This window comes from Podarcis bocagei (genome assembly GCF_964188305.1).
Source record: "Podarcis bocagei genome assembly, chromosome: 5".
Classification (NCBI taxonomy): domain Eukaryota; kingdom Metazoa; phylum Chordata; class Lepidosauria; order Squamata; family Lacertidae; genus Podarcis; species Podarcis bocagei.
In genome coordinates this window covers 49,113,603-49,139,773 of record NC_138129.1, presented here as the reverse complement: position 1 = coordinate 49,139,773, position 26,171 = coordinate 49,113,603, and the positions used below count along the sequence as shown (strand labels likewise).

The 26,171-nt window shown below is 44.6% G+C and overlaps 1 protein-coding gene across 1 annotated transcript; it reads left to right on the top strand.

Annotated features, from left to right (window-relative positions):
* The first annotated feature begins 5,359 nt into the window (after positions 1-5,359).
* On the top strand, positions 5,360-26,171 carry MAPK13 (mitogen-activated protein kinase 13). The gene is made up of 12 exons (XM_081194608.1): positions 5,360-5,791; positions 12,089-12,218; positions 13,554-13,612; positions 14,095-14,203; positions 14,893-14,922; positions 17,948-17,995; positions 18,871-18,985; positions 20,136-20,207; positions 21,386-21,465; positions 22,130-22,208; positions 24,400-24,576; positions 25,860-26,171. Exons 1-12 carry the CDS (start codon positions 5,673-5,675, stop codon positions 25,937-25,939), a joined length of 1,098 nt encoding a protein of 365 aa, XP_081050734.1. The 5' UTR covers positions 5,360-5,672; the 3' UTR covers positions 25,940-26,171.

The following is a 26,171-nucleotide window of genomic DNA, read 5'->3' as shown; positions in this document are numbered from 1 at the left end:
TGGACTGGCGGTGGTGGTTGCAAATTAATGTGTGTCTGTAATTAAGGTGACTCATTCATTGAGGCAATGGATATGATGCGGTAATGTCTTACAGTTAGTAATAGCACTATGTGTAAAAAGCAAGGGGGAAAATCTTAACTGGCCACTGTGTGTTAGGTGGTGGTTGTGTTGCCTTTTTAAATGCCCCCCCAACCCAATTACTCTCTTGAATAAAATAATCAAACTAAGCCTGTTCAAATTTGTAAACAGATACCAAAGACGATTTACTCATCATTACATTTCAATGTTACGACTGGACTCTTGAAAGTACAGACTGTAAGAATGGTTTTTAAGGTACCCCTGGTAGGTATCCATTTGAGTTGGTCAACTCTGAAAATGAGCTTCATAAACAAGTCTGAAGAAGCTGGAATTACATCTTCCATGGCCACACTACAAGAAGCTGTGCTTGTAAAGTTATAAGTCATTCTTAATCCTTCACATTTTACTGACATGCATTCATTGTGCTGGAACAGATATATTTTAAATAATAAAAAGGTGGTGTATCTGATTGGTGTGAAGTAGGTAGTGGAAAGAATAGATCAGAGGAAGTAACATCTGCCTGCACTTTCTTGTAAACCTGGCTGAAATGTAAACTGGTGTCTGTAAAATATTCAGGACAAAAGAGTGTGCTTCCTTTTGGGATAAGATGGTGAGAATCCCTTAGCTATAGAGCTGTTATTAAGCTGGAGTTGTCAGTGAGGTGGTTATCTTTACCTTTTGTATAATTGTTTCTACACACTATTCTCCATCCAGGCAGACAAGAGCATTCAGCATTCAGGGATAAATTATAGCCAGGTAAAAACACTCAAGGAGAATGCAAAACAGGGCTGATGGGTATGGCGACAGAGTCCCTAAGGTCAGGTAGGGATGCCCTGAGGACCACATTTAGACCCAGGCTTGAGGTTCACAACCTCTTTAGTAGTCTTTAAGCCAATTCTTTACATTAATCTCCAGAAATCTAATTGGCTATTTGCATTCCAGAATGTTGAGGCTTCCTTCTAATCGTTCTTCATCCTGGGGAAAAAGTGAAAAGTAGGATTCAGTCCTGGGCCAGTGGTTGTTTTTATAAACAACTTGGATGAAGGAATTGAGGGCAGATCCCACCAAACTGGGAGGGGTAGTTAAGGCTGCAGAAGACAGAACTGACATTCAATATGACCTTAACAGATTGGAGAACTGGCCCTAAACTAACAAAATGAATTTCAAAATAAATACAATTAGGGTGCCACAATAATTGAATTTATGTGTGTGTGTTTTAAATGAAAACATAACAATTAAATAGACTGATTTCAGCAAAGATTCAGAGCCAAATGTTTGTTTCTATGTAAAATTTTCTTCACTGGATTTATTTGACAATCCCAAAAAACACTGGCTTGTACCACTGCAGTGCTAAATAAGCATCCCAACAGTGCAAGGATGCCTGCTTGCACAAAGTGATTCACACCCCCCCCATCATCCTCCCCAGGCACACCATAAATCTGTTATGGGGGTACCCCCAATATTACAGAGCAGATTTGGGAAGCAGGCAGTGGGACTTGGAAGAGGGAAATCCTGTTCCACAAGCAGAAATCCTTGCACTAAAGGGATGCTTCCATACTTCTGTAATGGAAACAAGCCTGAGTGAAGTGTGACTACTGAACACCTAAATTTACACAATACATTGAAAGTCAATTGGAAATGTGGCTGTAATTGTGATCACCTTTTAAAATTATCCTTCAGAGCATTTACAAAGATCTCAAATATGCATACAAAAAGACAGTGTTGTAAAAGAGAGCCATATGTAATATGGCTAGGTCTTCAAAGTACTCCTACATTGTCTACAGAGCCCAGACAGAATGAGATTTGCCCATCTGCTGTGGGATAATTTGTAGATAAACATAAAGGGACCCCTGACCGTTAGGTCCAGTCGCGGACGACTCTGGGGTTGCAGCACTCATCTTGCTTTACTGGCCGAGGGAGCCGGCGTACAGCTTCCGGGTCATGTGGCCAGCATGACTAAGCCGCTTCTGGCAAACCAGAGTAGCGCACGGAAATCCAGTTTACCTTCCCATCGGAGTGGTACCTATTTATCTACTTGCACTTTGACGTGCTTTCGAACTGCTAGGTTGGCAGGAGCAGGGACCGAGCAACGGGAGCTCACCTTCTGATCGGCAAGCCCTAGGCTCTGTGGTTTGGACCACAGCACCACCCGCGTCCCAATTTGTAGATACTCACTGTAATAGCACTCTTGCAACCTTCTAAAATGTTTGATGTACCCTGGCTAATTTGAGCGCAAGGTGTCTCCCGGAGCAAAGGGATGAAAGCAATTCACAAGCATGACAAACTTGTCCATAATCACCATTCCCTGCATGAGCCTATTAGCCACAGATCCACATTTTTTCACTGTGATCAACCCTCTGACCGCTCATAATGCAATAATGCATTCATTTATCCAGCTAATTACAAGTGCCTGCAATCAGCATGTGATGATGTGATCAAGGGAATGGGAATGGCTCGTGGTAAGTAACTCAAGTAATTACCCAACCATAGTTGCCAAGCAGGGAGGCAACAAGCCAATCAGCTGGTTAGTTGTCCATCCAATTATGGCTATCATTTACTTGAAAAATATGAAGTCTCCCTCCGTCTCCATCCTACAGGGGAACTCCTAGAAGGTGAAACTAGAGCTGTAATCCATTGACTGGACTATCAAGTGAGCTATAGAATTGTTCCTGGATAACTGGTGTAAATGAACTCTGTTTGCAATCATCTTTCAGATCCCTCCTGCTTATTTACACATGACTGTTGGGTGAAACTAATGATTAACTTTGTAGGCAGCTGCTAGTTGTACCACAGGCAGGTGATTTGTCATCTTAGACCTACAAGTGGTTTTATTGCTAACTATCTTTGTCCTACTCCCCAGCCCGCCCACTGAAAGTCAGCACTTCTTCATTGTCTGGAAATGAGATCCATAACTTACAAAGCTGCACGCTGATCAGACAAAAGATATTTAAGAATATAAGAGCCCTGCTGGATCAAACCATGGGTTCATCTAGGCCATGGGTAGGCAAACTAAGGGCCGGATCCAGCCCAATCACCTTCTAAATCTGGCCCGCGTACGGTCCGGGAATCAGTGTGTTTTTACATGAGTAGAATGTGTCCTTTTATTTAAAATGCATCTCTGGGTTATTTGTGGGGCATAGGAATTCGTTCATTTATTTTTTTCAAAATACAGTCCGGCCCCCCACAAGGTCTGAGGGACAGTGGACCGGCCCCCTGCTAAAAAAGTTTGCCGACCCCTGATCTAGGCCAGAGGTGGTGAATCTTTTTCAGTCTTCGAGCCATAGTCACCATTGCCCACCCATACCTTTTCAAGGAGTGCTTGCCAGTGATGGGTGTGGATAAATCCAAAAGAAAGTGACTGCCCAACACACACTAAAGTGCACACATTGCCACTCACCACGCACATGCATCTCTCTAAACACACCAGTGCTTTGTTTTCTGGTGGTACTCATTGGCACACAGTGCTAGCAGCTTAAAAATTAAAATCTTGGCTTCTAAATTGAGTGTGTGAGGAGGGTGTGCCTTTTCTCCCATGCCCATGGTGGCAAGCCCTTTGGCATTGCCAGCTCCAGTGGCACCACTTCACCCTCCTCCCATGGCGGCACAGCTGTAGAAAGCTGCTGGGCTGCCACTGCACCCACCGCTGCTATTCAGCCAGCTCAGCAGGAAGCAGGTGGGCTGGGTTTATGGAGGCAGTGGCAACCTTGCAGGACTCTGGCTTCCTTAAAGGCCTTGCAGATGGCATTGAGGCAGAAGGCCACACCTCCTGGCAGGGAGGAGCCCAGCTCTGGGTGCTCGGCAAACACTCGCCCACACCGAGCCTAGCTTGCAGCACGGCCTGCCTAATAGCAGCTGCAGCCAGTTTGGCTGAGAAGGGTACTTCATTGTGAGTAATAGCACACACACACACACACACACACACACACAGAGAGAGAGAGAGAGAGAGAGAGAGAGAGAGAGAGAGAGAGAGAAACAAAGCACTGCATACAGGCCACATTTACATCTTGGCTACAGACCACATGCCTCTCCTATTCTCTCACAAACACACTTCTCACACACTCACCCTTCTCGACAGCAGTGGTGAACACTTGTCCAGATAATTCGCCACACCACCAGCACTTTTCATTGAGAGCTGCAATAGTGGCAGCTTTGCCAAACCTTTTCCCAGAGGACAGGAAGAAAGAGAACCAATCTCTCCCAAATAGTGCATGGGCCCACCAGGAACTAGGAAGATAGCTCAGTGTTGCAGGAGCACTTGACAATGAGGATGCAGCAATTAGCAGGCCAAGGACAGGGCTGTGGCTGCTGGCACCATCCATAAAAATTCTGAACTTGTTGGGGGACAAGCACAACAACCCAAGCTCAACCGGTGTTTAATGCAGTTTAGTTTGTTGTTGTTGTTGTTTTTTTAAAAAAAGAAATGTCCCACCAATTTGCCAAATCCTGGTGGGTCTTGAACAGCCAAGGTAAGAACATTTGGTGGCTGGATATGGACAATGGGATGCAGGTGAGCCACCCATGATACAGATTCTGTTTCACACAGTGATGCCTCTAGAAAGATATGATTACAATAACCCCCCACTATTGCTGCTACCCAAACATTTGAGAAGAGCATCGCTTTAAAGGCAATAATTATCAGCTCACCAATGTTCGTCTTGTTTCTGAAACCTTTCATCTTAAAATGCAGGATATGGCCTTTCGGTTTTGCCTCTGAATGTTTCCAATGAGATAGCCAACATTTTCAATAGCATTTTGTGCAACTATAGCTCTATGCTTCCTTTACGCTTCCTCACCGATTGAAGGAAGCCATGGGATAGACAAGCCTTTTACATGAAGCCCTTTTCCCCAGTCTGCATCAGTACTGGAACTGTTTTGATCTGTTTTCATTTTTTATATCTGGAACCACTTTTAATTGTTATATATGTGTGCATGATTCTGCTTTAAAAAACCAACAACAACACTTTTCTTTTACAGTAGTATCAGTTTTAATTGTGTGTAAGTGTTCATTTTATTGTTGTAACCCACTCTGTGCTCTTATTGTGAAGGGCAGTTAAGAAATACACGCTCCTCCCTCCATTTTATATAAATGGCAGCTGGAGTCAAGCAGCTGGAATTTTGACGGCTGTTCTAAGATCTGATTATTCCTTTGCATCAATAATTTTCCAGCCAAGGACAAAGTCTAATCTACACCATGCCTTCTCTAGCTCTTTCTCTCCCTCCCTTTTATCCTTTATGGAAACTGGCAATCAGGGACACGAGGGAAGTGTTTAATTGTAGCAGTAAAAGCCTAATAGCCAAAAATGGTTGTTGTCTCTGCTGCTGGCTACCTTTAAGGTAGAAAAGGTGAGTCCTCTGAAAGTACCGGGAAAGAGGTGTGTCTAATTTGAAACCTGATGCCTCCTTCCTGGGCTGGTGTGTGGGCAGAGGAGGAGGGAAATGTAGCTCATTGAGCACAACAATAGCAGCTGAGACGGAAACCCACAGGTATTCCTTTTCCTAGAGGAGCTTTCAAGGTGGGGAGATTCCGGATTTGGCTCTCAATCTCCTCTTGGGGGCCCTGAGCACTGGAGGGTTCCACTCCAGACACACAGGAGATGAGCTTCCCCAGGAGAAGAGGCTTCTACAAGCAAGAAATAAACAAGACCGTCTGGGAGCTTCCTAGGAGATATACTTCTCTCAGCCCCGTGGGCTCTGGAGCTTATGGCTCTGTCTGGTGAGTGGCTTTTTTATGGATCCCAGGGCCCTTGGCAGATGGCGGCAGGGGGTGGGGTGGAAGAGGGAGAGAGGCTGGGGTACAGGACACTGGAAGCCTGGATTCTTGGGAGGAGTCAAGAGGAGGTCCTTCACTCTCCTCCATTATGGAGTGAAAGCGATTTGCATTTTGGTAAAGGTGCCTTGCTTCCTTCCGGCCATAGCCTGCGTCATTCCAAGTGTCAACAGATCAGCTCGAACGAGCTAGACATGTGGGGAAGGCTGCTTAATGTTCCATTGCTTCACTTCCTGCAAGGCCCCTTGTTGTTAATATTTCAGCTGTTTGGTGCCTTGGTTCATAAAGCACCAGTGCAAACTCTGAGTTTCCACATCGGAGGAAGATCTTTCAGATATGGCAGGTACAGACGCATTTAGACTGCCAGCAGCTTTGCCAGTAGGGATGCATAGCCAATGACCAAGGCTGGTCCAAAGACATTTTGCTGCCTGAGGGGAAACAGCAAATGGTGCCCACTTGCCCACCCAGCACCACCTTCAAGGTGCATAGCGCCCCTGAGCAGACACAGAACTGGCATGTTTTATTTCAGACCAGGAAGTAGACCAAATATAGTCGACCAAATGTAATCTACATCAGCCTATACAGTGACTGATTGTTCTCCAGATACTTTGGACAGCAACACACATGCTGCCCAGTGGTTAGGAATGATGGGAGTTGTAGCCCAAAAGTGCTAGAGGGAATCCAGTTATCAAAGGCTGATCTACGTTGCTAGGCCACTCACCTCAAATTCTTATATGACCAAAAATATTCCACCCATTCCAAATACCAAAGAACTGAGACAGGGCCAAAACTACCAACTAAAATGGAATGGCAGGCAAAATTATTTGACTATGTAGAATTGGCAAAGATGTTAAACCAAAAGTTTAACAAAGAATGGGATATATGCAGATTATATTTAAAAGAACATTTTCCACATATGAAATCTTTGGCATGTTTTGATTAACTTTTGCAATGTCATATGCTACAAAGATCATAGATAATTTATAAGTTAAATGTGATACAATATGCAGTCAACAAGGAAACGAAGGACCCATGCCAAGGAAGACGGAAGTCTCAACGTATGGAAGAACTTTATTTTATATGTAACATTTTCTTTGTATTTGATATGTTTTGTTTTTTGTTTTTTGTTTTTTTGTAGTGAACGGATGCAATATTTAAAACCGATAAAGATTAAATTGGGGGGGGGGGCAGAAACTGAATATTTGTTTCAGGGCAGTTAGGTGACTAAAAGAGGATTAGACAAATTTATGGAGGATAAAGTCATCAGTGGCTACTAACCTTTATGGCTCTGTTCTCCCTCCACTGTCAGAGGCATCTTGCTGGCTACTGTGAGAACATCATGCAGGACAAGATGAGCCACTGGCCTGATGCAGTAGGCTCTTCTTACAGTCTTATGTACCGTATTTTTCGCTCTATAACACGCACCCGACCATAACACGCACGTAGTTTTTAGAGGAGGAAAATCCGTAGGCATGCCACTCGTAGGCATTCCCTCCATAACACACACAGACATTTCCCCTTACTTTTTAGGAGGAAAAAAGTGAGTGTTGTGGTGCAAAAAATACGGTATATGCTTATGTATGTTCATGTGTATGTATATGAATATATATACTACTAGTTTATGCATGCATTTTTGTGCTGCTGCCCTTGACCCTTTGTCATTTGAGGCAACTGCCTCACTTTGCCTAATGGTAGGGAGCATATTAAAAACCATGCCAGACAATTAGAATGCAGGCATTTTATGATGATTTACCCCCAGAACTTTGAGCAGGACAGAACTTGCAGTCAGTAAAGAATGGTGTAAAGTCAGACTCTTTCCATGTTACTTATTTGAAAGGTGGGCACATAAGATAGCCAGAGCATACAGAAAAATATAAAACAAATACAGTGGTACCTCGTGTTATGAACTTAATTCGTTCCAGAGGTCTGTCCTTAACCCGAAACCTTTCTTAACCTGAGGTGCACTTTCACGAATGGGGCCTTCCACTGTTGCTGTGCTACTGGTGCACAATTGCCGTTCTCATCCTGGGGCAAAGTTCGCAACCCGAGGTACTGCTTCCGGGTTAGTGGAGTTCATAACCCGAAGCGTTTGTAACCTAAGGTGTTTGTAACCCGAGGTACCACTGTACATGTTTGAAAATATGCATCGTGCAGGTTAGGGAGCCAGATTTGGTGGTGTCTTCAAGGCAAGCGTACCTCCCATACCCTTGAATGGGTCCTGAGACATAAATCCTCCATTAAGTTTTTAACCCTTGCTGGATCCAGGACCCCAAGAATCACAAGGGACTCAGACATCATGCAGGCTAGCCCCCAAACTCACAACTATATTGTTGCCATCAGCAAATTGGGGAAGGGATTTTTTAAAAAAATTAGACTGAAAAGGTTTAGGCACTAAAAGGAATACAAGATGTGTCTGCTGGATGGCCCATGTAGCCTAACATTCTGTTGTCCCAATGGCCCATGTAGCCTAGCATCCTGTTGTCACAGTGGCTGACCAGATGCCTGTGGCGAAACCACATGCAGGACCAAACACAAGAGCACTCTGTCAAAGCAGCTGGTATCCAAAGGCACAATGGCTTTGACAGCAGAGGCAGAACATGTTTAAAATATCAGAGCAGGCTGCTGAAAAGGACAGATTTCTTGGAGCTCAGCTGCTGCTACAACTTCCTAGAGCCCAAGAATGCCTGCAAAGGGCAGCCATCCTTTTATCACATATACTCATCAGGTGGAATGAATTTGTGTGTGGTATTTTTGCATTTCTGCTGTGTTGGTTAATAAGCAGGCTATAACCAAGGGTGGATTCATGGTATTTGCATAACGATAGCAATTGCCACATGATAACCTAGTAATCGTGTGCTGACTTGCTCTGAGCAACGTCTGGTGTGATATTTTGCAGGCACAGGACAATTCTACAGGCTGCGTACATACAAAAAAGCATTGAATGTATAGACTCAGATTGCTTATAGGCGATTGTCTGTGCTGATTAAAAATTAAAAGGGAGTGATATTAAAACCTTTGTAACTCAGGTTCCAAGTCTACTTAGACATGAGGATTGCTGAGTACAAAATGGATGAGTCCCAAGTAGCATTTCTACTGTGAGGGCTGAGCAATCCAAACTGAATGAAATAGCACAACTCCCAGGCCACCTTATTCTGGAGAGGATCACCCCCCCCCTGCCTCGCTCTGGAGTATCTTTTGGGGGATGGACTGGCAGCAGTGGCTATGGAACTGTAGCCTCAACCAAGTGACTTTACTCTAGCACTTAGCTGCAAGATTGCGAAAAGTATGACATCAGCCTTCAGGAATGGTTTATTAAATGAAGAATGAGTTTATTGCATAGGATAGAGCACGACTGGCTCATTGGCTGATTGAATCCTTCCTGCATTTGGGGCACAATAATTAGTTGACATAGGGACGCGGGTGGTGCTGTGGGTTAAACCACAGAGCCTAGGACTTGCCGATCAGAAGGTCGGCGGTTCAAATCCCCGCGACGGGGTGAGCTCCCGTTGCTCGGTCCCTGCTCCTGCCCTCCTAGCAGTTTGAAAGCACGTCAAAGTGCAAGTAGATAAATAAGTATCGCTCCAGCGGGAAGGTAAATGGCATTTCCGTGTGCTGCTCTGGTTCGCCAGAAGCGGCTTAGTCATTCTGGCCACATGACCTGGAAGCTGTCTGCGGACAAACGCTAGCTCCCTCGGCCAATAAAGCGAGATGAGCGCTGCAACCCCAGAGTCGGTCACGACTGGACCTTACTACCGTATTTTTCGCACCATAGGACGCACTTTTTCCCTCCTAAAAAGCAAGGGAAAATGTGTGTGCGTCCTATGGAGCGAATGCAGGCTTTCGCTGAAGCCTGGAGAGTGAGAGGGGTCGGTGCGCACCGACTCCTCTCGCTCTCCAGGCTTCAGGAAGCTATCTGCTAGCAGAGGGAGACCCAGCTCTCCCACCGCTAGCGGAGCGCTGCATTAATCCCGAAGCTTGGGGCGTGCGGAGCTCAGCACGCCCCAAGCTTCTGGGTGCCGGCAAGGTCTCCGCTAGCCCTGGGAGAGCCCCGCGACGTCGCGCGGCTCTCCCAGGGCTAGCGGACCACTGCGCTAATCCCGAAGTTTGGGGCGTGCGGAGCTGAGCGCGCCCCAAGCTTCTGGGTGCCGGCAAGGTCTCCGCTAGCCCTGGGAGAGCCCCGCGACGTCGCGCGGCTCTCCCAGGGCTAGCGGACCACTGCGCTAATCCCGAAGCTTGGGGCGTGCGGAGCTCAGCACGCCCCAAGCTTCTGGGTGCCGGCAAGGTCTCCGCTAGCCCTGGGAGAGCCCCGCGACGTCGCGCGGCTCTCCCAGGGCTAGCGGACCACTGCGCTAATCCCGAAGCTTGGGGCGTGCGGAGCTCAGCACGCCCCAAGCTTCTGGGTGCCGGCAAGGTCTCCGCTAGCCCTGGGAGAGCCCCGCGACGTCGCGTGGCTCTCCCAGGGCTAGCGGACCACTGCGCTAATCCCGAAGTTTGGGGCGTGCGGAGCTGAGCGCGCCCCAAGCTTCTGGGTGCTGGCAAGGTCTCCGCTAGCCCTGGGAGAGCCCCGCGACGTCGCACGGCTCTCCCAGGGCTAGCGGACCACTGCGCTAATCCCGAAGCTTGGGGCGTGCGGAGCTCAGCGCGCCCTAAGCTTCTGGGTGCTGGCAAGGTCTCCGCTAGCCCTGGGAGAGCCCCGCGACGTCGCGGGGCTCTCCCAGGGCTAGCGGAGACCTTGCCGGCGCCCAGAAGCTTGGGGCACGCTGAGCTCCGCACGCCCCAAGCTTCGGGATTAGCGCTCCGCTAGCCGTGTCTAGGCTGCGGATAGCAGCCTGCTTCCCGGAGCGTCGGGCGCCCTGAAAGCAGAGCTCCCGGCGCTTTGGGAACACATCCGCAGCATGGGGACCCTTGCAGGAGCTCCCCGCAAGCTTCCCCACGCTGCGGATAGCAGCCTGCCGCCCGGCGGGTGGGGCACCCTGAAGCAGAGCGCCCCTCGCGCCAGGCATACATCCGCAGCGTGGGGAGCCCTGCAGCAGTTCCCCACAAGGCTCCCCAAGCTGCGGATAGCAGCCTGCCGCCCGGCGGGTAGGGCGCCCTGAAGCAGAGCGCCCCGCGCGCTAGGCAGACATCAGCCAGCCCCACAAGCTCGGGGGACAGCAGGGAGGCGCAGCGCCACTATCCCGCTGTTCCTCGACCTGGTTCGGTTTCCCTGACCTGCTTTTGGGGGGGAAATAAAGGGAAATTTTTTTTCCTTTATTTCCCCCCCAAAAAACTAGGCGCGTCCTATGGTCCGGTGCGTCCAATCGTGCGAAAAATACGGTAATTAGTTGACATGGAACATTGTTGGAATATCTCTTTTTCCCATACTCATTCACATATTGCTTTGTTTAAAAAACACTTTTCAGTCTTTTTCTTAAAATTCTTAAAATTTCTTAAAATTGTATCCCAACCTTTCTACTGATAGATTGCCAAGATAGTTAATGATAATAGATGATTATGATAAATAAAGATACAGAATAACAATAAAAACATTGGAACCAGAGCAGAGGATACAAACACTTCAATAAAAATGCACATACAATGTGCACATGAACTTTCAGAGACAAAGATGGGTTACTTTGTTATATTGAAAACAGAAAAAGTGTCCCATGGCATCTGACAGACCAGCAGATTTATTGTGGCATAAGCTTTTGAGATGCATGAAATGTTATCCTCAGCTGGCAGATACAGGCACATAATCCTAAACCCACTTTATAGAGATTGGGAAGAAAATTGAGGTGGTTTGCGTAATAATGCAAATCTACTTAAAATCCACACTTCTTGCAGCAATACTCAAAGCTGAAATGCAGCTGTTCTTCAAAATTCACACTTCTGTAAATTTTAGAGTGTGGTCCTCTAACCAAAGAAAGCGTACAAAAATGCATGTTTTAGTGAAAATAAAATAAAATATGTACTAGAGAAAATTGTTTGCACAAAAGTTTGTGATCGTGGCAATGGCTTACAAAAATGTGTTTAATATGAGAAATGTCCACTAAATTGCTGGTGAATTTTTATGAGGACTTAAAAAAACCCACCAAAATTTCAGACTAATGCTGAACTGAAGAAATGAACTAAAGTTAAGTCTGGGAAAATGAGAAACCAGTACTGATGGATTTGCCCTTCCATACTTTCAAGTAAACATGCAGAAGCTCTCATAGCACTCCACCTTCATATCCTTCTGGATTTCTCCTGCCTTATTTGCCACAGCTCAGCAATAGATAAGAAGACAGGTGAGAAAGTGGCAATCAAGAAGCTCTGCCGCCCATTCCAGTCTGAGATCTTTGCCAAGCGAGCATATCGTGAACTGACACTGCTGAAGCACATGCAGCATGAGAATGTGAGTAACTCCTTCCCTTTGCTTGCTTACACACAGTTGTCTATGCCTTTCATGCACAGCCCTGGATAGAAGATGGAATTGAATATTGGAATCTATCTCCACCCAAGTTTTGATAGTCAAAACAAAATCTGACCAAGTATGCAGTGTCAGAATTTGCATGCCCACCAGATTTCAGCCACATTCACACCACGCATGTAAAGCAGTATCATGCTGCTTTGGACAGTCGTGGATTCCCCAAAAGAATTCTGGGAGCTGTAGTTTCTCAAGGGTGCTGAGAGTTGTTAGGAGTCCCCTATTCACCAGCCAGAGCTACAATTCTCAAGAGTGGTTTAACCATCAGTCCCTCTTCACAGGGAACTCTGGACAGCCACAAATTCTTCATCCCTGTATTAAACTTTGCTGCTCTACTAACCACGTTACTAGTTGGCAAAATCTTCATGCAGAGGCTCATAAACTGATATGCCCTAGTCCTTATAGACAATGATGATGGTAGAAGAGCAAGAGCTGATGATAGGTGACATCTAATAATTCTCCACCCCTGAGCCCTTTTCCCCCTGCTTCTCTTCCACATGTCTGATGCACTTAGTTCAAGTGGACAAAAAAGAGGAGCATGGCCTGTGCCAGTTAAATGCATTCTTCAGATCTGCTTAGGATCTCTAGTACAGTTGTACCTTGGTTGACGAACGCCTTAGCAGTCAAATGTTTTGGCTCCTGAACGCTGCAAACCCAGAAATGAGTGTTCCAAACGTTCTTTTGGAAGGCTTCCGCAGCTTCTGATTGGCTGCAGGAAGTCGAATGTTTTGAAAGTCGAAGAGACTTCCGGAACGGATTCCATTTGGCTTCCAATGAACGACTGTATACCAAATGAAGAGGACAGGGAAATTGCAATATTCCACTGCATACAATGCAGAGATGAAAATCCGCTTTCCTTCAGAATTCACACTCTGGTGCGGGCACGGTGCAAGTTCATACTCTGTTTCCCAAAATGGTAAACATTGGCAATCAGCTATGCTGGTGATATTCTAATAATGTGAGTAACTCCTGTTTTCTCAGCTTCAGGAAAGTTTTGGCTGTTGGGCATGTTCCAATCTCTTTTGCAAGTTTTGCAGTATTAGTATTCTAGCATCTGAAAACACACATTCTTTACTATTCCTGGCGTTAGTCCCTAGATTTGGGACTTGCATAAATACTGTACAGCATATAGTATAAAATCTGGGTTTCCACCCAATGCATTAACTGCCATTGAACCATGGCTTTGCTTCTGGTGGGGCACAGAACTCCTCTTCTACAGTGTGTCCTTAATAACATTAAATTCCGTTTCCCCCTTTACTGCAGGTCATTGGGTTACTTGATGTCTTCACTTCAGCTATGACCTTTGACGGATTCCAAGACTTGTAAGTTTGTACTTCCTTCCATAAAATGCTGCAAAGTTCTACTGTAGGATTTGCTTCTGGTACAGTGTGTTAGTCTGTTGCCTGGTACTACAAAAATCAGCTGAATTCAGCCTGATTCCATTCCTCCTGAAGTCAGCGACTGAATCTAAACTATTGCTTGTGTATACTCTGAAAAGAAGCCAATGTGTACTAATTTCCATAGTTTATATACAAGTTGCAGAATTCAGCCTTTTCTGGGTGCAGAATGTTATTTCTTCATTGCTGTTTTTATTTTATTTAAAAGCATATATAAACCACTTAATGTTTTAAAAATACTAAAGTAGTATTAAAAATAGAATATGTGGCACTCCTGTCTTTCTCACTGTGATCAATGTTGCCATTTCTGATCCTGAAATAGAGGATAGTTCTCAGAAATGCAAAGTCTTAGTATGTCAGTGACAGTCTTCCTTTGAGATTCAGGGAATTGTTTTACTGTCTTCTAGCTACCTGGTGATGCCATACATGCGGACAGATTTACAAAAGATAATGGGACATCAGTTCAGTGAAGAGAAGATTCAGTATCTAATCTACCAGGTGTTGAAAGGGTTGAAGGTAAGCATTTGGAAAAAACAGAGTAGGAATTTGATCCTGCTGAATTTTCCTTCATGTCTGTCTTCTGGTCTAAAAAGTAGATTCTGATATACTGGACAAACTAGCTTGCAAGTTCCTACATTTATAAAATGAATGCCTTTACAAGTCTGCTCAGTATAAGAGTTCATAACCTTTCAGTCTCCCCATGTTCTAGCTGATATCTTAGCAAGTGGAATAAGGTACATGGGTTATTGTTTTTTAGGACATAGAGGTTGGTAGTATGTGTGATTATAAGAGGCTTAGTGGAAGTCTAGTATATAGCAGCTGAGTTTCTTAGCTTTTTAGCTCACCATTTCAGTTTGGCAGAAACTATGCAGACTGCTTTGATTTTTCTCAGAGCCACTGGGGGCAACTTAATTCTCATCTAAATTGTAAGTCAGCGATGGAAAACTTGTGGCCATCTAAATGTTGCTGGGCTACAACTCCCATCCTTCCAGACTCTGATCACTGGTCATGCTGGTTAAGGCTGATGTCCAAATAACCTATGGAGACCGACTTGGTTGGCCATCACTGTTATACGAGTACAGCAAGGGACATTTTCCATTACACAAGATCCTGACAGATGATTGACTGTTGGGGGTTGGGTGGGAAAATACTTGTTCACAAATGACCAAACAGACGTTTGTGTGTTTTCTCTTTTTTAATTGCAGTATATTCATTCCGCTGGAATCATTCACAGGGTATGTGTCCCTTAACTTTCTTTAAAGCTGTTTCCCTTACAACTTACAGTGCATTCTCCTGCACATGATACCTTTTCTGCCCTCAACCTTTTCAAATTCTCTTTTGATCTATGTTCTTGCTCAAAACACCAGCGAGTCCCTATTCATACGCCAAAGACTACCAAATGATACCTAATGATATCTGCCTGCCTCTACCAGGGACATTATCCTCTGTCCATAGAAGTTTCTTAGCTATGTGGAAAAGACTGTTGCTGGTTCTGCCCCAGCAGTGTGTTGCAATAAACCCGGAGCCAATACTATCATCCAGTCTGGCCACATTTGAGGTGCCACTATTCTGCCTTAGGGTGGCCTAAGGGATCGCTTCAGTCCATATATCGCTGCCTAGCAACTGTACTCCTCAGATGGGGCAGTACTAAGTGCATCACATGCCCCAGAGCTGATCTTTGCTTGTACTAGAAATTGGGCTTTTAGTGTTGCAGCTCCAGCTCACTGGAATCAGTTGCCAGCCCAGATTAGACAGGCACTTCACTTCGTGACATTTAGGCACCTGCTGAGGTCACTGTTGTTTAAGGAGGCTTTCCCTGAGGTGTGACCCAGTCATTTATGGAATATTAATTGCATATCTGTCAGAATGATTTTATTGTTTTGCTTTGATGGCTTCAGGCTGTGAAGTGCTCAGCACATTTGTAAAATAAAAAAAAGAGAATGCCAGGTTCCTCCACCTTTATAAGAGTTGTGGAGAAGAGGAAACCACAGCAGGCGTGGCTTGTTGTTTAAGCTCCTCCCACTGTGCCGCCTGAAGCAGGTTGCTCGCTTCGCCCTGCTGTGTTGCAGGGTGGCATTTTTCTGCCACTTAGCTGCACTTTCTTCAGCTCTTACCTCACATACTCCCAAGGGCAAGTCCTGGACACAGAGCTGTGAGGGCCTCTAGTTCCTCCCTCGAAAAATATTTTGGAAACTGCCTGAGGAAAATGCATTGCACATCACCTGAAAATACATCACTACACAGAGCCTCTTCCACACCCTGACGCCAGCTTTCAACACAGAACGTTTTTGAAGACAGCATCCCAAAATGCAGAGAAAAAGCAGGCCTAAATTAGAGGGAAGGAGAGCCTTCTGTCACATTAAACAAGGCTAGATACCTGTCTAGTTTTAAGTGTAGAACATAATCTTTTACCTCCCCCAAACCACAAAAGTACCTATGTGTCCCACATCTGGGGAGCATTTACTGAGAACATTAATAAGAGAGTGTAGGGACAGGTTTTCCATCCTTGAAAAAAAGCGAGACAGATTTTTTGTTATTAAATTTTATACAGTGGTACCTCGGGTTACAGACGCTTCAGGTTGCAGACTCTGCTAACCCAGAAATAGTACCTCAGGTTAAGAACTTTGCTTCAGGATGAGAACAGAAATTGTGCAGCGGTGGCGCAGTGACAGTGGGAGGCCCCATTAGCTAAAGTGGTGTCTCAGGTTAAGAACAGTTTCAGGTTAAGAACAGACCTCCAAAATGAATTAAGTTCTTAACCCAAGGTACCACTGTATATATTTTCAAGGATTAAACAGTTTTTTACAGCACAATCCTTTCCATGTTTACTCAGAGCAGAGTGGGACTAACTTCTAGGTCAGTGCATACAGGCTTGCAGCCTTATAGAGCAAACCTATACTCACATTTGGCCAGAGACCAGATATATGCTTCCCCCATACGGTGGAACAGCTGCTATATCCAAAGGGTGCTCAACATGGGAATGGAGTGGGAAAAGGCACCACACAGAAAATATGAAAAGGGATGTAAAGTGATTTACAGGTTTCCATAGAACATGAAAAATGGAACAACAAACATCCTTTTAAATCTGTATCAGCTCATAAGTAAGAAAATTCTATAAAGCGAACATTATGCTGCTACCTGACCCCTGTAAAGTTAAATAGGATCGACTCTTCCATCTCAGATGTGGCCAAAAGAGGACTTATTTCTTATCAGGTGGTCCTGTTCAGAGATCTACCTTTTTTTAGACATAAGCCTTCAATAAAACTAGAGTGATAACACAACAATCACTAAACCATTTCCCACAAATTAGCCTCATTAAATATTTTTGATGATTCAATGAGAAAAATCTTTTGCCCAGAGACTGATAATCTTACTATCAACAGCAGCTACATTAACATGAACAAAATAATTGGAAAAAGTCCCATTTGAATTTATTGTAAGTTTGTTACCAAGAAATCTGGTCAACTGCTTTGATGGAAAAATTAACACGTAAAACGAAAACATTAAGAAAAGCAAAAGAGTCAAGAGAAATATGGTATTGTTTTATTGAATTCGCTTCTAGCAAAAAAAACCTAATTTATTTCACCTTGAACTCATGGTAAATTATGGATAACTGACCTTGGCTGATGGTATTTTCTTCTTTCAGTCTGATTCTCTTCTTCTTTAACTTTCCCTTCTTTGCTGTTGTTGTCCTGATGGTAATTTAACCTGTGTTCTTGACCTTGCATTAATTGTATGGTAACTTATCTGCAGTCTGTTATTGCTCCATTACATTGTTAGCCCATAAAACACAATACATACACTTTAAAAAGGACCTCAGGAGGAAACTGGATACACAGTACGTATAGCTGCTGTGTTCACATTCAGCTGCAACAAGTCAGATCTCTTTTTTCATGCACACAATGAGAGATGGGTTGGGGCAGTTGGGTCTATTTACTTTTCACAACCTGACATTTCCCATGTTATTCTTGGTTTTGTCGCTTATCTGAAAAAGCTGTTACTATTGTAAACTGAAACATTGTATCTTGATTTTTGAAAGTGCCTAATTCATTGATTTTTATTTAAAGACAAGGGATGCCACCAACATGCCTGGAGACTCTGTCTGAGCCCAAAAATCAAGAGTCATGACAATGGGGAGACCAACATGTGGCATGGATGGAGGGAGGTGTTGCAAATCTGCATGTGCCAAGCTGGGTGGGTTTGCGGGTGTCTGTCACATTGACTTGCAGGCTTATTTCCTGGCCTTTCCGTGTTTTGCAGGATCTGAAGCCTGGTAACTTGGCAGTCAATGAAGACTGTGAACTAAAGGTAGGAATACTTTTCAAAAGCAAGAGGCATGTAGCATGTAAGATTGGTTTGATGGCGCTTTTTCTGAATCAGCAACCACATCAGATGTGTGGTTAGTTGGAAGTACATCTGACTGATTTCAGTGGAACTTACCCCAAATATTATATAAAATCGCAGATTAGATAAAGACCCAGTTTTGAATATTTGTTTATGTATGCTGCTGAATTTGAAGCAAGAGGTTCAGAGTGCAAATCCAGGGAGATTCTGATGTAGTTTCATTTATATTCAATCTTTATTGGTTTATAATCAACATAGATATACAAAGAAAACTTAGAAAAAGAAAAACACAGCACATCATGTACAAATAAAATAATAAAGAAGAAAATAGTACAGTACATTGCAAATGCACAAAAATATTTCAGCCCCCAGTTTTAGAGTTGCACAATGGCACCTAAAATTATTCTCCATCATTGGTACTCTCTTTCACTGACAGATGGCTTTGGGATGGTAACAGGGACTTACCATGGTCCATGTCCCTGATTCATATCAGCTAGGTTTGAAAACCATTTGGAATATAGATACTGACTCAGCAAGATACTTGAGAAATATATTTGATCTGGTTTTATGCTGCCAGCTTAAAAAAGAAATCCTGTTAATTCTTATGTGTGATGGAGAAGATGTTTATTATCAATAGGAATAGATTGCTTCTAGTGCAGACAGAGCTTTGTGTCCAAATGACGATGCAAGGTGTTCTGGTAATGCAGAATAGTCCTAGAAAGGTAGAAGTCTTCCCTTTCCTGAAGGGTGAAGGGTGGTCTGTTCTGTGGTTCCTTCATTTTATCTCACTGTGTGTGTGTGTGTGTGTGTGTGTGTGTGTGTGTGTGTGTGTGCTGTAGATCTTGGACTTTGGCTTGGCAAGGCATACAGACTCTGAGATGACAGGCTATGTTGTGACCCGCTGGTACAGAGCCCCAGAAGTGATACTGAACTGGATGCATTACAATCAGACTGGTGGGTGAAATAATTTCCTTGTTTGGCGGCTGGGGGAACTTTTCTCATAGGAATGTGGGTGTTCTTAGACGGCTTTTCATGCTCTTACGATTTCAGTAATAATAATGCCACCTGATAAACAAGTACAATATATTTCCTTTAAACCTCCTCTCAGTGCTTTCTTTTTCTAAAAAAAATGTTTAAGGGGTACTCCCATTTTGACTCAAGAAAATCACCATTTTATAGTTCAAATCAGGAAAAATAAATACAATAAATGGACAAAAGGCCACCATCAGGGGTAGCAACGGAACTAATGATTTACCGTGCTAGAGAAGAAACAATTTTTTTATTTTTTAAAGTTTCTTCTCCCGTTATATTCGCAAAATGTTTAGGGGTATGCGTACCCCCGCGTACCCCCAGGGAAAAAAGCACTGCCTCCTCTGGTTCAAAGATGCATCTGTTTAAAATGTGTACAAACCAGATAGCACAACCCTATATTACCTTGTGAACCGCTCTGAGACCTGTGGGCAAAGGGTAGTATACAAATTTAATAAATAAAATAATAAATAATACTGTACATGTTTACTTAGAAGTCAGCCCCACTCTGTCCAATGGTGCACATTCCTGAATAAATGTGCATAGGATTGCAGCTTGAACTGATTTTCTCCCCTTATATAGCCCATGAGCTAGTGTTCTGGACCTGGAAGAGGGCAGAACAAGAGCGGAACAGGCCATAAAAGGGCCGTAATGGGGAGAGGCGGGTTCATTCGTGCTCCCCAGAGGCACGCAGAGGCCAGGAATGCAACCCACGCACAACTCGGGGGTTGACTGTGTGCCGCTATGCACTGTATTCTCAGAGAAGCTAACAAGAGTGAGTAGCTTCTTAGCCTGAGATATGGCACATAAGCACAGGTGTTTCTGATGCAGCTGCTTCCGCTGCTAATGCTATTAGAAAAAGCTTGTGTTGCATTAATGTGCACTACTCATTGTCTGCAATCGTCCCTGCACACACTCCACTATTTCCTTCAAGAGAGAGGAAGTGAAAATATTCAGTAAGACCCCAGAGGAGGAATATGACATACAAAACATTGTTGCGGGGAATTATTTATTTAAAATAAGGGTTTTTTTGAGCCATTCAGTCTCCTCCTCCTGCGTTTCTTCTCCTCAACAGTGGACATCTGGTCTGTTGGCTGTATCATGGCAGAAATGTTGACTGGGAAAACTCTGTTTAAGGGTAAAGACTGTATCCTTCTCTAACTATGACCTGTAGGGGTGGGTTAAATGTGTTTGTTGAGGGTGTGATGGAGGCTGATACTCTCGGTGTATGGACTAAAAATATAAATAATGGGAAATAGGAATCCCTGCGGCAGGAGGTACAGGCAACTCCCCATTTACGTGAAATCTATTTGAGCGCAACCATGCACACACACAGTGCCGAGACCCTCGAAGTGGGACCCGGAAATGGGGAGCACCCTGGAAAGTTCTCCTGGCCTGCGAGGAGATCTGTCGCAGAGCCTGAAAAGGACATCCTCCTTGGCCTCCAGGGAAGGTCTCATGAGCCAGAGGCATCGAGGGGCTTTGCTGAGGCTGCTCAGTCTTCCCACCTAACAGCTGACATGCAGGGTAGCACAGCCACCACTGCTGCTTCCCTGCACCTGAGCAGCCTCAACAAAGCTCCGCTGCCCCTCCGGCTCATGAGGTGACCCTCCCCAGAGCGCGAACAGAATGTCCACTTCATGCTCTGGGGAGGGTCTCCGCACAATCCGGAGGCTTGGTGGGGCTGCTCAGCTGATATGCAGGAAAGCTTCCCTGCATGTCAGCTGAACATACCCCACTGCCCCTCCAGCTCCTCCGAATCCCACTGCTGGAGGAAGCTGATTATGTGGGGATGGGAGACAGAGCCTTCTCGGTGGTGGCACTACATTAGTGGAATTCCCTCCCTTAGGGAGGCAAGAAGCACAATCCTATTCATGTCTACTCATTTCTGAGTAGTCTCATTGAGTTCAGTCGGGCTTATAATGCATATAGCATTGTAATCAAAGTTGTGTGCTATTACTGTTATTGTTGGTGTCACTGTAAGCACCCCAAAGTAGCCATTGTACAAAAGATAATGCACGATAATGCGGGGGGGAGGGTGTGTGTGTGTGTGGAATTGGGTATTTCAGATATAAGTTGAGGCTCTGAAACTCAACATATTACCCAAATGTTGTAGACTGTAGCCACCGTTACCACTATGAATCAGTAAATGGGAAAGTCTCACCATCTGTTAGTCTAGCAAGGATAAAATCAGGGTGGTGGAGGCGAACCTCTATGGAGAAAGAAAATAGACATAGATACATAAATGTAATTTGTGCAGGTGCTTTGACATTAAGTTCCAAAGTTTGAGCCTTTGTTTTAATAAGCCTTAACTTAGCCTGCCAGATTTAGATCAGCTGACTCAGATCTTGAAAGTGACAGGAAGCCCCGGAGAAGAATTTGTGCAAAAGCTGGAAGACAAAGCGGTAAGAAAATTGCATCAGATGCTTCACTCACTTTTGTGCTTGGCCTCGCCCACTATTGGCATACGGTCCTCAGAATGTGGGGCTTGCTCTGTTCGCCCCCATGTGGACTGGATTTTGTGCTCTCAGAGTTGCAAAGGAACTTACAGAAGACACATGCAAAGATGAAAATGCTTTATTGGAAGATCTCTACACCTGTTTAGGATGCAGTGAAACAAAGATTGGCAACCAGAACTCCTTGGGCTAATCATTTGCTGTGTGACTTAGAACACATTGTATTTCTGTACTTAAGTTTACCTAACAGTGCAGCCCTTTGCATCTTTCTTCAGAGTCTCACTACGTACAGTGTGGCTTACTCCCTCGTAAGCATGTTTAGAACTGCACCAAATTACTTGCTTGAAGAAGGGAAAGATAAACAGGCAATTATTGCATAAAGGGAGCTGCTGGAATTAAGAGCAAAATAGAGGAGGCGTTAATAACTAGTAGAATTACTACTGTGTCCTATTTACAGATATGTTGGCCATTGTAAACTACTGCTCAAGTTAAAAGCTGACTGCATGTGTGAGTCTTTGGTTCCCCGACAATATATCAACTATTTAATATTGCTCCTTACACTTTCCGGTTGTGGGACATTTGTATGCCTGTCTGAAAGTCTTGTTTCTTTCAGGCAAAAAGCTACATCCAGTCGCTTCCCAAGATCCCTAAAATGGATTTATCTCTCCTTTTCCCCAAAGCTAATCCTTTGGGTAAGTAGACACATTTTCCCTGACTCCACAGAACCTGCATTTAATACTTCACTTTTAGTAAGGCTGGCCGAGCAAACATTTTTTTGCAATAGAGGCAATGCAACTCTGCAGTGTCTTCCAGAGAGCTGGAGTAATCATCATTTTCTGTAGTGTTTTGATGGTGATGACAAATGAAGGGGGGAAATCCCTTAAAATAGGGTGGTGGGATGCCAAGGACGACAGTTGTGTTGGATGGGGAAGTTCAGCAGCCAGACCATGTCATGCAAGCTACACCTTCAAAATGCAAGTTAGCGATTGCTCCAAATTGCTCTGTGCGACAAAGGCATCTTATTGTATTCCTGTCATGATTTGGGGGGCAGGATTCTACTAACAGGCTCTGCCAGCACAAGGACTTTCACTAGTGCTGCAGGGCTTCCCCCCCTTGCCTACACACTGCCATTGACTATGGAGTGGTGCCATGAGAACCCCGGAACCAGAGGCGGAGCTAGCTGCTCTGTCATGCACATCCTGTGCACCCGGGGGGCGGGGCTAGCTGCCCCCAGGGGCGGGGCAAGCATCCCAGGTGGGTGCAGCAAGTGGAGTGTCCCAGGGGGACAGCGTGGCGATGTCACTCCCCCTCAGGGATGGCACCCAGGACGGGCCACACCCACCACACACCCCTTCCTGGAACAGCACCTGGGCGAGAAGAGGGCAGGTTGTTCCATCAGGCAACCAGAAATGCTTGCACTAACAGAGCAGTCTGCTTAGCACCACATTGAATTCCTCCCATAATATCAAGACAAGGAAATATTTGTGTACGTAGCTGTGAACTGGAGCTTTTGAACTCTGGAAGAGACGTGTGCGAATTGTCCTTGTTGAATTCCCCCCACTCCTTCTATGTAGGTTGCAGATGAGAAGCAGCACTGCGCTTCGAAAACGGGCTGAAAAGTAAAACTGAGAAGGAAACTGTCTTGACAGATTGGTTAACTTCTGGGTTTCCTGCCTTCCTGTTTTCCAAGCCTAGTGTAGTTTAGCTGTCTTTTTCTGCGTGCAGTTTACCTCTTTTCTGCACAATTTGAGATGAGTGAGGCTGAGAGGGAATTTAAAATGTGTAATAACTCCCTGCTGTAACGTTTTGATTATTTACCTTAACTCTCCCCACTGGTTATGTCTCCCCACCCCCACCCCATTATGCAACACTCCCCAGATATGTGATCACATGGAGAAATATCACACATGATCCAGTGGATCACAGATATAGTCAGCAGAAGAGATGGGGGAGAAATTTATTCTGTTTGCGTTTAGAGGCAAACTTACTTACTCCTCACTTTCCAAAACAATACACTAACTGAAACACAGCAATTTGTCAATACTCACACTTCTCCAAATTTTGAGTGACCGTGAACCAGTCACTGCCTCTCAGCCTCACAGCGTTGGAGATAAATAAATCACCCCACTTCACCTAAATTAAATATGGAGTAAAATGCAAGCATGATTTTTGGGGGGGTGGGGTGGGGGTTGTTTGATCCAAACTACTTGGTGATGCTGTAAATCTCAGAATAGGCTGGGGGCGGGACTGATGCAGTTTCATCACTGAAACTACGTATGTCTGGGACTGTGCAATACTTTGAAGAAGAGAAGACTGAGAGCAGATATGATAGGCAAGTTGTCATATCTGAAGGGCTGTCACGTAGAAATGGCATCAAGCTTGTTTTTTCTACTCTGGGGTAGGACCTGAACCAAGGGGTTCAAATTACAAGAAATGAGATTCTGAATGTTAAGAGTTGTACAACAGTGGAACAGAAGGTTGTGGACTTCCCTTCATTGGAAGCTTTTAAACAGAGGTTGGGTGGCCCTCAGCCAGGGATTCTTTAGCTGCAATTCCTGTGTTATAGGGGGCTGCGGTCCTTTCCTACTCTGCAATTCTGTGAGTCTGTGGATGGGCTACCTCTTTTGGAATATGCATTTTCTCTCCTTTCAGTGATGTATGTGACCACCATCTTCTGTGCTACTTCAGTGGGGGGTGAGATTCAATATAATAATGAAAACAATTTTTGGCTCTGTCTGATGAGCTGATGCAATCAGCCATGGGAAAGTGCCTCAGAGCCCAAGCATCCCTTTTGGTTTTCGGCACATTACTCTCTCGGGCTCATCCTAGTCTTAAGCATTATTGCCCTAATTTACCTAGCCCCGTTTCCCTCCTTTCTTGCAGCAGTGGACTTGCTTGACAAAATGTTGCAGCTGGATGTGGGAAAGCGTCTGACGGCCACCCAAGCTCTGGCTCACACTTACTTTGACCCATACAGAGACATTGAGGAAGAGACAGAGGCGCAGCACTCCTATGATGACTCCACAGAGGGCGAAAAGCTTTCAATCAATGAATGGAGAAGTAAGTTCAGCTCGATAGCTTTGCAACCATGAGTGCAAGAAGTCTCTTGGGGAAAGGTAGGCACCTTCTCCACCCTCACTTGCTATCTGGAGACATCCAGCTGCCATGGAAGTCCAGCAAGCCAGACTCCCCCTCATTTATTTCACGTCCGCCTTTCAACGGGCCTCTGACTCCTTAAACAAGAGGAACCTCCGAAGTTTCTGCTTAGCTTCAGACACAGGCAACAATGACAGCCAACTGCATCTCCTCATCACTGTGAGGCAGAATTCATCTCATCCACCCTTTTGTCCTTCTAGGCCTAAGGTTGTAGTATGAGGAATCAGATTGGCATGAGGGAGGAGAGTGATCCTTGGGCTGTTGTGTCCAAAGGACACAGTCAAAATCCAAGTTCCAAATTAGAAAAGGAAGAAAGAAAAGGCAAATAGCAGGAAATAAACAGCCTAGCCAGACTGTTAAGTTGTGGGTGAACATATCAGACGACACAGCGATTCTTCAAACAGCTCTTGTTTATTCACAGGCCAGAACAGAACTGAACTGAAGGGTTCAGCCAGCCTACTTATATAGAGCTCCACTAGAATGCAACAGTAACCATTTTCTGTAACTATCCAATCACTGAATGTCACTTTCAATCCCTTATTTGCATATGTGGACCTGAGTGAAAACTATCTACAGTATCCCCTTGCTGGCCCAGGGTGAGAACTTCAGTACATAACACAGACCAAAGAATATCAAAAAGGGATTATATGCCATAAACAGAATGGGTCTCTCATATACATCAGACAATAGTTTTCTACAGCATCCTATTGAACTTTAAAATTATTTGAGCCAGGGCATGGGGGCGGGTGCTGGCCATGGGGAGCTCGATATGCCTGTTTGGCATCTTGTGGCATAGTGTGTTCAGCATGTAGGTCAGAAAACCAGAAAAATGTCCAACAGGATTGCAGCCTTAATGAATTTGCTATGCCAAACATGCCTGACTCCATTCACCTATGCTTTTATGCCTTTTATCATCTTTGCAGCTATTTTCATAACACTCAAATGAATTTTTTTCCTGTTCTAAAGCAGAATTTTGAAATGCATCATTCCACATGTTCTCAGGCCTCAAGATTTATGAAAATGCCCCATTATAGAGTCTTGTATACATCTGAGTTTCTTTTATAGTCACCTTCCCTGAGAATCTCAGAGTTTTATGTTGTAAAGTAATGCACTAAGTAACCATTAAAACGTTTTGGTGTACATAGATTGATCACAAATGCAAACATGTCTTTTGCTTCTCTTTCAAGGGCATATTTACAATGATATACTGGCATTCAGTCCAATCGCACGGAAGGACTCCAAGAGGAGAAGTGGTATGACATTGTAAGCTCTGTCCTATCTGATGCTGAGACACCTTTCCTATGAGAAAATGTACATCAATATTTTGACCCCACTAAAGAAAAAATGTCAATCAGCATGGAAAAGCCTGTGTGCGTAGAACACAAGGACAATGAGTGTATAAGGGGAGTTCCAGCTTAGCCGGAAGGCCAAAACTGCACCAGGAACATCTTTCAGTGCCAAAAGTTAATATGCTTCTCATTAAAGCTCTTTGTGATAAA